The following is a 14,795-nucleotide window of genomic DNA, read 5'->3' as shown; positions in this document are numbered from 1 at the left end:
AAACGATCTGAGTCTCCATGGTCTGGACCAACAGACAGTGGATGAGATGGGTATGCATCTGAAAATGGCCCCGAAGGGTCCCCGTGTTCCCCGCCAGGAATAAAAAGTCCGTCTCCGATGCTTCCCCTCGTTCGGATGAAGACAAAACGTGGGGATTCCACATATACAATATATCTTGTTGGAGAAACATCATCTCCCCCAAACAAACCATTGCCGGAATCTGTTAATTAACCCCAACTGTGGCAATACACAACCTTGGACTACCCTCTCATGCCTCTTTGGGCTTCTCGTGAGCGGGGGACGAATGGGGAATGGGAAATGGGGGAGTTCGCATGATAACCTAGGTATATACATACGAACATGTGAAGGATCCCGCAAATGGGATAGTTGGTACTTCTCATTGAAAGGGCGACTGCCAAATTCTTTGCTTGTTTTTACTTTTGAACTCAACTGCCTCTCCTTCAGACCCCTACTTATCATGACTGTTGCAATTGTAACTGGAGCGTCTCGTGGGATTGGTCGTGCCATCGCTCTGCAGCTAGCGGAGGATGGCATGGACGTTGGAGTGAGTTTCACCGGATCCAAATGCCTCCGACGGCTGGTGTGCCTAGAGATGGGACTAGCAGCTGACGCAAATCTCTCAACTACAACAGTTGAATGATGTAGAAGCCCAAAGGTCTGAATTGGAAGGCGTCAAGAAGGAGATCGAGGCGAAAGGTAGGAAGGTTCTCATCTATGCTCTGCGCTTGCGACACAATCTAGTGAGCTCTAACCTAGACCTTTGGCCTAGGACGGAAAGCAATTATCGCAATCGCCGATGTCACTCAAGAAGATCAAGTCAAGGCCATGGTGACCTCGGTGGTGAACGAGTTTGGAGAGTTGAACGTGAGCAGCCGTGGTATTTCCCAATGTTATGGTCACCGCTGACCAAATGCGGTAGGTCATGATTGCCAATGCTGGGATCATCGTCACCAAGAAGCTGTTCGAGGTCACTGTCGAGGAGTGGGACAAAGTCCTTGCAGTAAGTCGTCGTGTGTCTACCCACGAGAACAGAAAAATCCGACTGATGGTTCTTTCTTCTAGGTCAATCTTCGAGGCGTCATGCTCTGTTACCGGGAGGCCGGTAAGATTGACGAGTCGAATGGAGTTGGGCTTCAGTGTGGCTGATCCTTTGACAGGGAAGCAGATGGTCAAGCAGGGCAAAGGCGGCAAGATCATTGGCGCCTGCTCGACGGCAGGTTATCGACCGGTATGTGACCTCGCCAACAACTCACGTCCCTCGAATGAGCCACTGACCAGGTACAGTCGACCAATGCGATCGCTTACACCGCGAGCAAATGGGCAGTTCGTGGGTTGACCCAAGCAACTGCCCTCGAACTGGCGCAATATGATATCAATGTAAGTGGGTTCAATAAAGACACGTTGGATGAACAAAGATGACGAACCGATCCCATCGCGTACAGGTCAATGGTATGTATCATTAACATTCAACACGCTCAGATATCTAAACTTTTTTGTCGTTAATAGCATACTGTCCGGGTCCAGTTGATACGCATGTACGTTCCCCAACTCCACCACTGCACAGCTCGATTTAATATTTTATCAGATGTGGAAAGAGATCGGTGCCAGTATCTCGGAGCGCACCGGAGTGAGTCCCGAAGATGCATTCCAGCAATCGGTGGAAGCTCGAGCGGCTTTGAAGAGACCTCAGGTATGATGTACCTGAACCACTTGGGCAGATTCTCAGAGTTGACCACAACGTGCAGGAACCAGAAGACATCGCCAACATCGTCAGTTTCCTCGCCAGTCCCAAGTCGAGAAACATCACAGGCCAGAGCATTCTCGTCGATGCTGGTATGCTCCGTCCAGATGAGTGTCTGATGTATCCCTCTCACAGTCCATATTATAGGAATATCCTTCTCGTGAGCACAAGTGGCTCGAAAGGAGTGGAAGCGACCAGAGATACCAGAATGACAGTGGTTGATCTCTCGGCAGGGCTTACACGATTGACAAAGAAGGCTTTGTCAAAGGTGAAGATGATGAGTTGGTTCATATCGTGGTGGTTGCTGGTTCAAGCGACTTGCGATCGACCTTGTCTTGAGTGTCGAATATGCTGGGGATGTCCTTGATCGAGTCACATACTATTTGTTCCACTTCTGCCAAACACTTTTCAAAGTCAAAGTCAATGGAAGACATGATGGTCATATCCATGTCCGTGTCCGTATCCTGGCGACTTGCATTGTCTGGGCTGTCCGCGGTGGGAGCGTCGGTGAGTTCAGCGAGTGAAGGTGCCAGATTTTCCAAGACCTCCATGCATACCGTGGTGATTTCTTCCTCGGAAATTTCAGGTTCGGATTTAAAGTGTTGGCCTGGACCTTGGTCTGGTACCAGTAGAGAGCTGAAGAAATCTCGCTCCCAAGTGGTGATGCGCTGACTGTTGAGAATGTTTAGGTTCTTGACGGGGAGAGGTGACAATTTGGGATAAGAAGATCGTCGATATCTATCGGCAAAGGCATCTGGATGCCAGCCATCGGTGTGTGAATACTTTGGTGATTCATCATCACTGCTTTTGTTGCTTGAAGGTCGAGTTGGTTGGAAAGCTCGCCAGTCTGTCCAAGTGATGAAACCGGTAGGTTGACGACGAGACTCCTGGGCGGATGATCGTCTAGCCTTTTTCACTCGGTTTGAAGCTTGCGATGTTTGTTGTTGAGTCCGAGTCATGATGTTGCAATGGAAAAAAGATTAGGAGCTGATAGAATCTAATCTTTGGGTGGCCGGGGAATGTCCGAAAGAGACCCTGGTAAGAGGCAAACGTGACCCAGGATTTGAAATCCGGGGGATGATACAAGTCCTGACCGTGTTGAGGGGGACTATAAACTACAGATTGGATGATCCGGGGTATGAAAGAAGGGGAAGATCAAAAGCCAGCAGTGTTGAGTTGCTGTCAGGAGAGCAATGTCAGAGGGCGCAGCATTTCAAAACAAAAAAGAGGCCAGGCGTTTGATGACCACATGGGCGGTGGAAGATATGGCGAAGAGCGGATCCTGTGCCGACTCAACATGGGGGAGGCCAATCCAGCCAAGAGGGTTTGAGGGATCGAGGGATGTCCTTGAGCGAATGCCATGGCGATGCGCCCAAACAGCTAGCGGGGGACGGCAAGGCAACGGCTACTTTGTGGGGATTTGATTGGAGGTGGCCATGTTCTATTCCCCAGATATTACTGCTTTGGGAATAGCTCCACTCTTATTCATGCATCGGAATTGGCCAAGCGTATAGGATGGTCCTCACCTTGATGCCAGCATTTGAGGGATTATTGTTGTGATTTGAGGCACCTCGACATCTTGTCTGTTTTTGTGGGAGATGTTGAAGGTGAGTCAAAGGAGTGACTTGTCAAGAGTTGTGACCACAGATATATATATCAATAGTACTGAAAACCTGAACCTCAATTCCGTGGACCCTGGGCTGGGAAGTGGCTGCCACGGTTCTTGGGGTTTCCGGTGGAGATCGGAAATATGCAAGAGATACCCACGAATCACATGTGACTTCCAACTTCAAGGTGATATTTGTTGTAATTGACACGAGCATAGATAGGTGCAATGACAACGTTCCTATATCACTTCAGATTTGTATATATGGTGTCGTTCAGGCTTCGAGGTCATTCATTTCAACCATTTCTGCAAGGATGGTGTTCATGTATCTCGACTTCAATCTCAGCGCCTGACATGACCAAACCTCTTGTCAATTCCGGTGGAATGGAATTAATTCCGGTTGGCTTGCCGCAGAAGAGGACGTATATCACGTGATTTAGTTCGATGAAGAATCACGTGATAACAGACTCAACACTGGGATCTTGTTCGATATCAATCATGGTGTATTTGACTGGCGAGTAGCTGCACAATTCTCTCTGGAAAGAAACAATTATGACCTCAGCTTCAGTCAATCTGCATTCCGTATCAAAATAATCGTCTTTTTTGACCTTTTTGAAGTCTTTCAGTGCCCACCAGACCAAGTCTTGGCGGCCCCTCTCTTGAGTTTTGCAGGCTTTTTACTCTGCCATTTCCATTCGACCACGGCAAGTGGTGTTGTTGCACCTTCCCACCCCGCCATCCTCACTGCCGTGTTGATTTTCACTCGGTTTTTTGACTCATTTTTCCCTCCTCCACCACAACCACCACCACCACTCCTCGCCTCGCCTCGCCTCTCTCATCACAGATCCATCCCATCCATCTCGTCACGTCCACCCAATCAATCACTCAATTTGATCCATTGCCATTTTGAGCATACCTTCACCACGCCATACTCAACTTCCTCAGCGCAGTCGTGAAATCCTAATTGGACTTGCTTGTTGTCATCACTGGCACACAACTCAACACAGTCATTAATCACATCAACACTTGACTCATCGCGCCTGCCTTCTTCTTCCCTACTCAGTCCTTGGTCACGTGCCAGAGTATGCTTCTTCCACCTTCAACTTCTCTATCAATCCCTGGTTGTCCTCCATAGCACGAGCGCATTACTATCTAGACCACACCTCCATGCCGCCAAAGGTCGCCCCTCCCAGGCCTCGCCCGGGCATCCAAAGACGTGTCCCGCGCGGCCGCATCGATGGCAGTCCAGCCCCAGGTCTCCGCCGCTCAGTGACCCCTGTCCGAGCTGTCACTCCATCTGCTGCTGAGCAACATGGCAAGAAAGCCCTCAGATGCAATAATCCCCTTTGCACGAATCCAAACATTATCGAGACCGAACACGGCTTGGTTTGTACCGGATGCGGTGCCCTCGTTGTTTCCGACTCCAATCTCGTCAGCGAACAAGGTTTTGGCGAAACAGAGTCAGGCCGTATCACTGCTCTAGGTGTACATGTCGGTGAATCGCAAACACATCAAAGAACCTATGCACCAGGAGGTGCCTTGGGAACCGCCGGTCGAGAACCCACTGTCAATCGTGAACGATCTGAAGCTCATGCCCAGAATATCATGCGATCATATCAACCCCTTCTTGGTGTCCGGGAGTCCGAGGTCTTATCAGGCATGCAGATCTTCAAACTGGCCTGGGGCAACTCGTTCGTCCAGGGCCGCACAATCGACAGTGTCGCGGTCGTCTGCCTTTACCTGGCCTGTCGAAGAAAGCGAATTCAAACTGAAGGCAAAATTCGTCCCGCCTATGATCTCATGTTGATCGACTTCGCCGAAAGACTCAATATTGACGTCTTTGCCCTTGGAAGAATGTACTCCGACCTGGTTCGCAAGCTCTACCTCCAACCTGACGGCAGCCTCAACACCGAGGCCAGTGGCGTTCTCACTGCCTTGACCCCAGAAGATCTCGTTAGTCGTTTTGTCGACGCTCTTGAATTCGACAAGAATGACAACAACAAGATCAAGCAAGATGCTGTCCGCATTGTCAAACGTATGAACAGAGATTGGATGGACATTGGTCGAAGACCTTCAGGCGTCTGCGGTGCTGCCGTCATCCTTGCTGCTCGCATGAACAACTATCGCCGAACCATTAGAGAGGTGGTGCTCACTGCAAAAGTCGCAGAGATCACTATCAACAAGCGCCTTGAAGAGTTCTCAGACACCGCCAGCAGCAAGCTCTCCATCGACGAGTTTCGTCAGGATGAGTTTCTCAATGGCATGATCGCCGCCGATCCACCTTCTTGGTCACGAACTCATAATCCACAGGTCAAGGCAAAGAAAAAGCGAGGTCGCCCTAGAAAATACCCTCTACCCGAACCTCAATTGGGTGGAGCGCACGACTCCGATACACAATCATCGCAAGGTGATGGTAAGACGAATGCAACAGAGCCCCCATCGAAGCGGCCTCGTTTAGATGCTCAAGGCTTTGCCATTCCCGCTATCCCTAAGCGACATGTTCCTGTAGATACGCCTATAGATCCTGCACTGCTAGCAGCTTCGGGTGCTTCTGAAAAACAAACCTCTTCGCAACGAGTACAAGGTCGTCCACCTGGTGCGAAAAACTGGCGAGCTCCACCGGCAACTGCAGCTGAACTGGCGATCGAAACTGAAATCGAGAATGACATTGCAGAGGCTTTTAGAAGAAACCCTGACCTGGCACCTGATCACCAAGACTATGTTCCCCCCCAACCAGCGACATCTGAGATTTCTAGCACGGACGAGCATGCAACAGAGACCCCAATGGCCGAAGCGCAGTCGATGACACTTGCAACACCTCCACATACCAAATCAGGCCCGCCGGGACCTGCTGTTGATTCCAACATTGGTAACACCGGCATCATCTCATTGTCTCCAACTCTAAAACCTGATGAATTTGATGACGACGATGATGTGTCCAATTGCCTTCTCTCTCAAGCCGAGTCTGCGGTCAAGGAACGGGTCTGGGTGACTATGAATGCAGATTGGCTTCGACAAGATCATACGAAGCGTATTAGACGTGAACTGAGAGAGGCTGAAATGCGTGCTCAAGGACTCGATCCCGCGCTTGAGGCGCGCAGACTTGCGCAAAACAAGGGCAAGCGGAAAGACGGAACGAAAAAGCCCGGGAGAAGAGGCGATGTCAGCTATCTGGACGAGAAAGAAAAAGGAAAACAAGAGGAAGGTGATGAAGGCACACGATCCAGGAGTGCTTCTGAAGCCATGCGAAAAATGATGGAAGCCCGGGGCACGTTTTCTAGGCGCGTCAACTACGACGCTCTCAATGCCATTTATGGCTTTGGAGACAACGAGAGTGACTCCCAGGGTGGAGACCGAAGTCGAAGTGCAAGCGTCGCAGGAGATGCTCAAGAGACGCGGGAGGGGAGTGTGGCTAATTCTGTTGCCTCCGAAGCCGTCAACATCTTCCGAGGCAATCAAGCTAAGGACAGGAATGGTAAGAGGAGTCGAGGCTCTGTGGCCCCAGAAAAGTCACAAAGAAACCTTGAAGGACGAGAAAGAAGTATGTCTGAGGCAGCTTCAGTTCGCAGCCGCGAAGCCTCGGTCGAAAGCAGCCCCAGTCCAGGGCCCGTTCCATTGCCGCAGAAGGCAGAATCACAATCCTCACCAGAACTGGACAAACAGCTCCCAACGCCGTCGCCCACACAAGCAGCACCTCGAGAACCATCTAGAGCTGCTGTGGCCGATAATATCAGATCACCACCACTTCCAGAAGAAGAAGCTGTTCTACCAGAAGAGGAAGCTCTTGGAGCAATCGATGCGTCCCATGAAAACACTCCACAAGCTGAGAGTATCCAGGGTGACGAAGATGAAGACGAAGACGAAGAGGGAGATGAGGACGATTACTACGATGATGACGAAGATGCTGAGGAAGGCCCTCAGCAGGACGAGGATCTCGATGCGGCGTTTGAAGGTAGATACCATGGGAGGGAATGGTAGGGCACATGAATATTGAGCATGACCCTGTAGATCGGTGAAGCAATCATCAATAATGGTAGTTCTTGGTTTATGACTGAGAAACGCGGGTTTATTGGCAGGTCATTTGGTTTTTGGGCTATCCCTAAGCATCCATCTTACGAGAAGATAGAGAGACCAGATACCCATTCTGCTTGTGCCAAGTGTACAGAGATACCAGGTACACAGGAGAGAATTCATTACATTAGTATGATCCATCGAACATGCATCACGGATATTCGTCAAGCCGACTCGAATCATCCCTGCTGTACAGTGCATGCACATAGTCGACCATGACCATGACCATGACCATGACCATGACCATGACCATAACCATAACCATAACCATCGGTAGTCATGCAAAGAAAACCAGGATAGACTGGCTAATGGTCGAAGAGTCCAAAACATGATATCTGAGATCCCATACCGTACCGAAGCGGCAAGACATGTCATGGCATATGATCCTTGTCGTCGCATGAATGGATGGAGATTGTGCTTTTGTTTTTGCATGCCTCCGGCGAGACAAGTATTGGTGTGTTCTGTTCATACCATGCTTAGCTGGCAGAAGAGGCGTGTCTTCCTGTTTCCTGTCCTTCATCTCGACTTGGTCTCATACTCGTGTGTCGTTCTCAATTCGAACTCGACAGCATGCAGCATGACTCAACAGTACCAGATGTAATAAATGCTTATTCATATATGTTGTATCACCGTCATGATTTCCGTTCTTCCTCATCATCTTTGTCTTTTGTCGTCCGTTTCCTCACTCCACTGCCATCACTCTGCTTCTTCTTCGTCGTCGTCGTCCCTGCCGATTGCGATTGCAATTGCGCAGAGTCATCGTCATAACCGTCATCCTCACCCTCATCATCTTGACCAATATCATCTCCAGTATTGTTTCCTCCACCACCACCAGTAACTATATCTCTAAAACTCATCCCTCGATCCCTCCCTCTTAAAGTCGGTGCCCTCGGTCTTCTCTGCCCTCTTGCACGTCCACCCCAAATAGGCACTTCGTGCCATATTTGTCGACTTATATAGTATAGAATATCGTAGATGACGGCAATGACCCAGGGTAAAAGGTTGAGGATGGAGAGGAGGAGCTATTTGAAATGGAAAGTGGTTGGGTTAGTTATAAACAAAAGTCAGGTAGCAATCAATAGTGGGCGCAGTAGAAGATTCCATGGGATTTTGGGAGATTGGGAAGAGAGGTATATTATATGAGATGTGAGATGTATATCGCCAGAATTATGTGCACGTGCTACTTACAAATGCGCGGATGATCCATGTTTCGTAGACGGTGAGATGGGTCGGTAGGATGGAATACCAGCCCATATTGAAAAGTCCTAGGTACCTAGGTATATGGATTTTGTCTGGCCCCCGGCGGGGGAAGTTCAATGACCTGAACCCCTTCTTTTGTTATTGTTCTCTTCGGGATGGTCTGAGAGGAGGGGAAAGGAAGGAGTCAGGACTGCGGTTGTGTTTCGAGGGTGCGGGCAGCTGAGGTGGTAGGGTGATTCAAGTTTCAGGCGTCTTTTCTGCTTGCACAAGCCGAGTGGCATGAGGCAATGGAGTAAAAGCGGTCAAGCTTATTAGCTCACAATTAAGGTGGTTCTCGGACCACCATCCGGAGTATGCGTGAGCAAAGCTGGATGTGGTGTTGGGTTGGTTGGAATTCTGGGAGAAATGAGAATCAAACATGTGATGATTGAGGCACGAGGGTCGCCGCCCACTCCAGCCTGCCTCAGCCTTGTCAAAGATGCTGGTCGCAGGGGTCTTCAGCACTCCACATTCCCACTTGGCCCATGCTTCATCATCACTTCAGCCCAAACTCACTCTCTTGATACTACAAGGTACTACGAGGGTCCTACGACATGGAGTAGCTAGTCCCACTCTTATAGTTGATTCAAACAAATAATCATTTCCATCCATCTCATACCAAGTCATCTAGGTCTATCAAGCCTGTGTCGCCTGGTCTGGACTATAGGAAAACACATGAAGTAACAGCACGAACCCATTTCTCCGTCCCCTCCCAACTCAAACAGTAACAGATAGCGAGTGTTGCGAATAGCCTTATTTGATTAGAGGATGCCCTCCCTTGTGAAAAGTTCTTTTTTTGAAATTCAAGTCTTTTTTGTCTTGGGCCGTTTCATGCTTGCTCTTGGTGTCGTCACATTCAAGTGCAGTGAGCCTATGCAACTCGAACAAATCTGATGGAAAGAATTTGGCAACCGTTAAATGTACCCAATGCGATCCATGCCCCACCAACACCAACACCCCATGAACAAGGCCATATTGCATACATAAACAGCTTCTCCTTGATGGAGAGAAATAATCGATATGTCTGGGCATATCTTCGTGTCATCGTAACTCGTCAGGTCATGAGCTTGCGTCTCTTGGCCGGAGTACTAGTATCAGGTGTCGACGGACGTTTGCCCGGGTCCCGCATGCGCTGGACAGGAGTCACCCCTTTGTAATGAGATGAAGTGTAAGGAGAGGACATGGGTTTCCGCTTGCGACGAGGAGCAGGAGTGGCGTACGGGGACGTGAACAAATCCAAGTCTTGATACGAAGGCGTATTGCTGAATGCCGCAAAGGCTGGATCGGCATTGCGTCGAAAGGCAGTGACATTGCTGTTGTTGAGATGCGATAATCCATGACTACCCAAGCTATTGAACTGCCGGCCAGTAGAGTTGAGAATGGGCGATGTTGGGACGTCACTATCATCCGTGTCCTCATCAAACTGGATGACGTCTTCGAGGTTGATGACATCTTCGCCCAAGTCTTCGTCTGGTTGGTAGTCTCCTTCTAGGTCATCAGGATCGATGGCATAATCTCCAAACTGTAGGATGTTCGAAGGGTAAAAAGCCTCGAGAGGCCCAATGGCTTGTCCCTGGTTCGAGTGGTTGTTTCGAGCCGAGTTGAGACTAGCCAACATAATGTCAGCAGTAGGAGTGTTGAACAAACCCGTCTGATTGTCGCCTGCATCACTGTCGTCCATGAGTTCAGCAAAGCCCATATCAGGGCTAGAGGTCTGAGAAGCTCCGTAGCGGCGGGCAAATTCTTCACCCAGCAAATGAGGATTGGTCATGAGAATGATCTTGCCAGATGGGTCAAGAATGCCAGATGGCTTCTCACCGTCGTCGATGAAGATGCCTCGAGGGGGGCCACGTCTTCGTGGTGACTTTTTGGACGACTTCTTATTGGGGGGAGACGCCGAGGGTGAGGCGTCCTTGGTCTGACGGGCTTCGCCAATCGGAGTGGTGTGCGCTTGCTCAGGGAGACAGTCGTCAGTCAGATCAGCTGCAGGCAGTTAGTCATCGAACTAAAGAAATCCGACTCGGCAACATACAATCGTCCAACTCATCTGCCATGTATTTTTTGTTCGCATGTGGGTAGTTGCCTTGGTCTGGTAGTGCAGATGGAAGGAGAGCACGAGTGATGGTGGGAGATGATGACATGCGCATGATGAATGGAGCAATACGCTCAGCATCGATGGCAAAGTGAACTCGCCGCTCTGGCCCGATCTCAGTGTCACTGTTTTGCGAAGATGGAGGCCCGTGAATGCTAGCATCACTGTCGTCCCCAAAGCCATATGCGGAAAGTCCGTCAATATGGTTCAAGAGATCATCGGCCTCACTGTAGTCCTCTTCCGATAGAAGAGCCAAAAGTTCTTGTTCCTGGACGTGCTCATCCGAATAGTCGTCTTCCGAGTCACTAATGTCGTCGACAGCTTGGTAAATCTCACCATCATCAGAGTCAGCAAAGACCTGCTGCTCAAAGCGTTTTCGGTTCTCCTCGGGTGAGAGTCTTGGGTCATCGTCCTCATCAAAGTAGTTATTAAAATCCCCAAACATACTGTCGGCACTGTCGGCAACGGAGAGGTTGTCACGAGTCAGCCGGTTGGATTGACGCCCCGTCTCAGTCTGTGTCTTTGTCTTTGAGCGAGACGGGGCAATGACAGCTGGGAGTTCGTCTTCATCATCGAGGTCATCGGCGCTTTCGTCGTCCTCCTCTTCGTCAGAGGCATCATCTGCAGAGTCGGAGCTCTCTAGCGAGGTCAAATCGTCCGAGGAAGACGTACTTGGGGCTCGCTTTCTCTTATTTGGGGTGATTTTGGGTGCAGCCGACTTGGAAATCGGCTTTCCCTTGTTACGATGTGTGGGTGTGGGGTTGTCCTTAGGTTTTGTCAACTTGGGCGCAGAACCAAAAGTCGGTGGTCTGCCCCGGCCAGATCGAGGTTGGTTTCGAGACATTGTTGCTTGAGGTGGTATATTTTGTGCTTTTGTGAGAGAATAAAGAAGATCAGTGGTGGAGAGAATCTGGAGGTAGAGGCGATGGGACTGGAGGGACAAGTGAGGGACGGTCGCAGCACCTTGGTCGTAGACGACTACAAGTTGCCTTGAATTGATTGATGTTAAGCAATTTCGAGTCCCAATGGATAGATAAAAGAGCTCCTACGCGGAAGGGGGCTCGAAAGAGTAGATATCGGCACGAGGATTTGCTTGCGGCTACCTGAGAAGTGATCGAGAGGCCCTCTGTTTCCCGAGAGCCTCTCGAGCAATCTAGAAAGTAGCGGGGGCCATGAGCAAATTGGAATCCTCGAGCGATATGTAGAATAATGTATATATGCGAGATCTAGGCAGGGATATCGAATTTGGCTGGGGATGGTGTTGATGTGGTTTGGTAAAGAGGGGAGGGAAAAAGAAGAGAGGGAGAGAAAAAGAGCGCAGGGTTGGGGTGTAAGTAGGGTTCGGCACCAGGCCTGAGCCTCACCTGAAGGGACGACTGGATGGGTCCTGAGAGCGCCATGAGCAGTAGTTACCAGGCGATAATTATGGGCACTAACGGTTCATCTGGGGTCAATCATGCCCTATTGGCCTCCCGTAACGGTTAACACTGCTCTCTAAAAAAGACTTCTTATCGAGGCCAGAAGGGGCCCAAGGTCACATCCTTCCCCCACCTTGCGAGACAACTGCACCAACAACCAAGGCTTTGTGCTACACCGCTCCTTCCACCTGCACCCCAGCAGATTTCATTCACTACGTAGACATTGTTTATTGGTCAAAGTCGAGTCTAGAGATGCCTATGATACAACACATCATCCCTCGTCCTGTAGCAAGTGTTTCAATCATCATTTGGCACTGATCGTAGTAGTCTTGACCATCCTCGTGCACTCTTACTGTCTCGTGAAATTTTTTGTCGAAAAAAAGTCAATGCGGAGTGGAGGAAGCGGCGAGGGACATCTGCTCCACCAATCGGCATCGAGTTTGCAAGTGAAGTGACTCAATGCTTTGTTTGCTCCACGGCAAGAGGCCCATTACCCCTCGCTAAGACGATCGACCAATAAGAAACCAGGAGAACCTACACTCCTGATGAACCTCATGATGATTGTCCTTTGGTGATGCAGGTCGCATATCAGTCATCTCCCAATTCTGGACAGGCGCTTTTCATCGAGGAGAGGGTCAACGTGAGTCACTCTGACTTGCAGTAGGATGTGTCCCACGATTTGAAGATCTATGACCCATGTGTAGCAATCACGAGTCGAATGTCTGAAGGCTACTCTAGGCATGACGCGCACGATAGGCTGGCATCGTACGACACATTAGCAGGAGTGGACCTGCCCCTCTGGTGTCACGTCACTGCAACGAAGTTGCCTGGTCCGAATTTGCTGTAATCATCTATTCGCTTTCCCACTGATAATCATTGATTCTGAAACCGACTAATAAGCCAGAACTAACCACCTTTTCTGCAATGAGTTGCCACAAAGGCAAAAAAAGACCGGTAGGTACAAAGGACAACAAGGAGAATTCTTTAGCATGCTGTCACCGCTTGATCAGCAATCATTAGGTCGGTAGGCAAGTACGTCGTGTAGTAATTTCAGGCATAGGACCCTTAGGTCGTCGGCATCTCTCATGACTTCATAATGGGCCTTGAAACTCTTCGTTAATTTTTATTTCGGAACCGTGGGTGGAGGCACGATCGTCGTGTTTGTTGGCTGATCGGTCGATAACACCGCTTGTTGTGCTGCAGTCTTTACCGCTTCCACCTCGTTGATGCCAGCCCGGACTTCTTCGATTGACGCACCCTCTTCTGCTGTGGTGGTAAATGTCTCGCCCGGATGCTCCTTTTTGTATGCCTCATCGAGTCTTGCCACCTCGTCTTCGGTCAGTTGCCGTTCCTTATCTAGTCTGACCTCCTTGCCACATTTGTGGCAGTACCAGAACACAAAAAGTAAGACTATCCTCATGTCAGTCGAATGATGACTTCGCCCCCTTGATGATGTTACTGGACTTACCAAATAGAGCTAGTGACCACAGTACATTCATTCCCATGAACGCAGGAAATCGAGCTCTCAAATAGCCAATGATGGATCGAAGCATCCCCGTGATGGCAGCAGGTTTGCCAACCAATTCCTTCAGCGATGGCGTTTTGAAGCCCATCTTAGAGGCTACGGCGGCCGCTTTTCCAGCATTTTCCATGTTAACACCACTCTTTTGTGCCCGTTCTGACGCTGCAGCCATCATCTCCGGAGCAAATCCTTTGGTCATGGTCTCGGGCAGCTTTTCAATCAGCTTCTGAAGGAAAGCGGGTAGAGAGTTGAATGTGTTTTGAAGTTGTCTATCGCCATTGGTTAAGAGCGACTCGAGATCATCGTAGGCTGTCGGCACCCCATTGATGAGATCCTTGAAAACAACGTTGAACTTCTGAATTAATTCCTGCGTCTCGTCGCTAATGGAGAAAACTCGATTGTTGACTGCAGCCAGGTTCAGCCGTTCAAGAACGACTGTCATATCCTCCTCTTCCCTTTTGGCTTCCTTCTCTTCATCGGTGTCTTCGAGTTCCGCCTTTCTCAACCTCGCAGCAATGTCATCCAGCCCCGCCGCGGTGGCCGCTCGTTTTTCTGTTCGGGCTTCACGACTGTCTCGCCGCAGCCAGCTCCACGATTTCTTAATCGAGCTTGTTTTCTCCTTTGGACTGGATGGCTCTGGGGGGAAGACTGGCTCGGTGACAGTTTCATCAGGAGTTTCTGGGAGGGGGATGTTCTGCGCTCCGTCCATCAGTGCGATCTGCGCATCTCGAATTTCCAATGGAGGTGGATTATCCTGTGACGTGATGCGATTAAGGAATTGTTCATCTTCTTCTGACAAAACTGGCTTGTCGGCTTTGGTTGAAGTCGCCACGACAGCCTTTGCTTTGAGGTATTTGATATACTCCATCACTACCAGCGTGCGAGAGCGTTCGAAGGAAGGAACTGTTCTTTTGTCTCGCCAAATCGCAACTATCAAAACATTCCTAGGGAAAGAGATAAGTTATTAGGTCAGGAGGGGGTGACATGACTCGAAAATTGTTCGACTTATACACCAGCCATTTAGGTAGATAAACATGTGGAGGGGAAGCAGGAAATCGTTGCATGCGCCACATTTACGTCATGCG

The 14,795-nt window shown here is 49.8% G+C and overlaps 6 protein-coding genes across 6 annotated transcripts; 2 read left to right on the top strand and 4 right to left on the bottom strand.

Annotated features, from left to right (window-relative positions):
• Positions 1-478: 478 nt before the first annotated feature.
• Positions 479-1,926, top strand: PV10_00808 (uncharacterized protein; the record flags this gene model as incomplete). The annotated part of the gene is made up of 12 exons (XM_016364923.1): positions 479-565; positions 654-717; positions 791-885; positions 941-1,021; positions 1,084-1,123; positions 1,179-1,249; positions 1,306-1,398; positions 1,464-1,470; positions 1,528-1,556; positions 1,607-1,711; positions 1,767-1,854; positions 1,910-1,926. The coding sequence occupies 12 exons, from the start codon at positions 479-481 to the stop codon at positions 1,924-1,926; spliced, it is 777 nt and encodes a 258-aa protein (XP_016228572.1).
• PV10_00807 (uncharacterized protein) lies at positions 1,372-3,328 on the bottom strand. The gene has a single exon (XM_016364922.1). It carries the CDS (start codon positions 2,719-2,721, stop codon positions 2,050-2,052), a length of 672 nt encoding a protein of 223 aa, XP_016228571.1. The 5' UTR covers positions 2,722-3,328; the 3' UTR covers positions 1,372-2,049.
• A 597-nt stretch (positions 3,329-3,925) lies between these two features.
• Positions 3,926-7,553, top strand: PV10_00806 (uncharacterized protein). The gene has a single exon (XM_016364921.1). The coding sequence runs from the start codon at positions 4,536-4,538 to the stop codon at positions 7,344-7,346; it is 2,811 nt and encodes a 936-aa protein (XP_016228570.1). The 5' UTR covers positions 3,926-4,535; the 3' UTR covers positions 7,347-7,553.
• Positions 7,413-9,009, bottom strand: PV10_00805 (uncharacterized protein). Its single transcript, XM_016364920.1, has 2 exons — positions 8,628-9,009; positions 7,413-8,461 (listed from the first exon to the last, which is right to left on the bottom strand). Exons 1-2 carry the CDS (start codon positions 8,691-8,693, stop codon positions 8,072-8,074), a joined length of 456 nt encoding a protein of 151 aa, XP_016228569.1. The 5' UTR covers positions 8,694-9,009; the 3' UTR covers positions 7,413-8,071.
• Positions 9,010-9,251: 242 nt separating this feature from the next.
• Positions 9,252-12,140, bottom strand: PV10_00804 (uncharacterized protein). Its single transcript, XM_016364919.1, has 2 exons — positions 10,711-12,140; positions 9,252-10,661 (listed from the first exon to the last, which is right to left on the bottom strand). Exons 1-2 carry the CDS (start codon positions 11,612-11,614, stop codon positions 9,733-9,735), a joined length of 1,833 nt encoding a protein of 610 aa, XP_016228568.1. The 5' UTR covers positions 11,615-12,140; the 3' UTR covers positions 9,252-9,732.
• Positions 12,141-12,896: 756 nt separating this feature from the next.
• Positions 12,897-14,722, bottom strand: PV10_00803 (uncharacterized protein). Its single transcript, XM_016364918.1, has 2 exons — positions 13,657-14,722; positions 12,897-13,598 (listed from the first exon to the last, which is right to left on the bottom strand). The coding sequence occupies exons 1-2, from the start codon at positions 14,576-14,578 to the stop codon at positions 13,312-13,314; spliced, it is 1,209 nt and encodes a 402-aa protein (XP_016228567.1). The 5' UTR covers positions 14,579-14,722; the 3' UTR covers positions 12,897-13,311.
• Between the last annotated feature and the right edge of the window lie 73 nt (positions 14,723-14,795).

The sequence above is a fragment of the Exophiala mesophila genome (genome assembly GCF_000836275.1).
Source record: "Exophiala mesophila strain CBS 40295 unplaced genomic scaffold supercont1.1, whole genome shotgun sequence".
In the NCBI taxonomy this organism is placed as follows: Eukaryota; Fungi; Ascomycota; class Eurotiomycetes; order Chaetothyriales; family Herpotrichiellaceae; genus Exophiala; species Exophiala mesophila.
This window is presented reverse-complemented; position numbering and strand designations above follow the sequence as displayed.

Bases quoted from the DNA above. Each gene is read 5' to 3' on its own strand.
- PV10_00805 (XM_016364920.1), bottom strand. From the start codon at position 8,693: ATGGGCTGGTATTCCATCCTACCGACCCATCTCACCGTCTACGAAACA. The intron at 8,462-8,627 runs GTAAGTAGCACG...CATTTCAAATAG, and splicing joins CATGGATCATCCGCGCATTT to CTCCTCCTCTCCATCCTCAA.
- PV10_00807 (XM_016364922.1), bottom strand. From the start codon at position 2,721: ATGACTCGGACTCAACAACAAACATCGCAAGCTTCAAACCGAGTGAAA.
- PV10_00806 (XM_016364921.1), top strand. From the start codon at position 4,536: ATGCCGCCAAAGGTCGCCCCTCCCAGGCCTCGCCCGGGCATCCAAAGA.
- PV10_00804 (XM_016364919.1), bottom strand. From the start codon at position 11,614: ATGTCTCGAAACCAACCTCGATCTGGCCGGGGCAGACCACCGACTTTT. The intron at 10,662-10,710 runs GTATGTTGCCGA...AACTGCCTGCAG, and splicing joins GGCAGATGAGTTGGACGATT to CTGATCTGACTGACGACTGT.
- PV10_00803 (XM_016364918.1), bottom strand. From the start codon at position 14,578: ATGGAGTATATCAAATACCTCAAAGCAAAGGCTGTCGTGGCGACTTCA. The intron at 13,599-13,656 runs GTAAGTCCAGTA...ACATGAGGATAG, and splicing joins GTGGTCACTAGCTCTATTTG to TCTTACTTTTTGTGTTCTGG.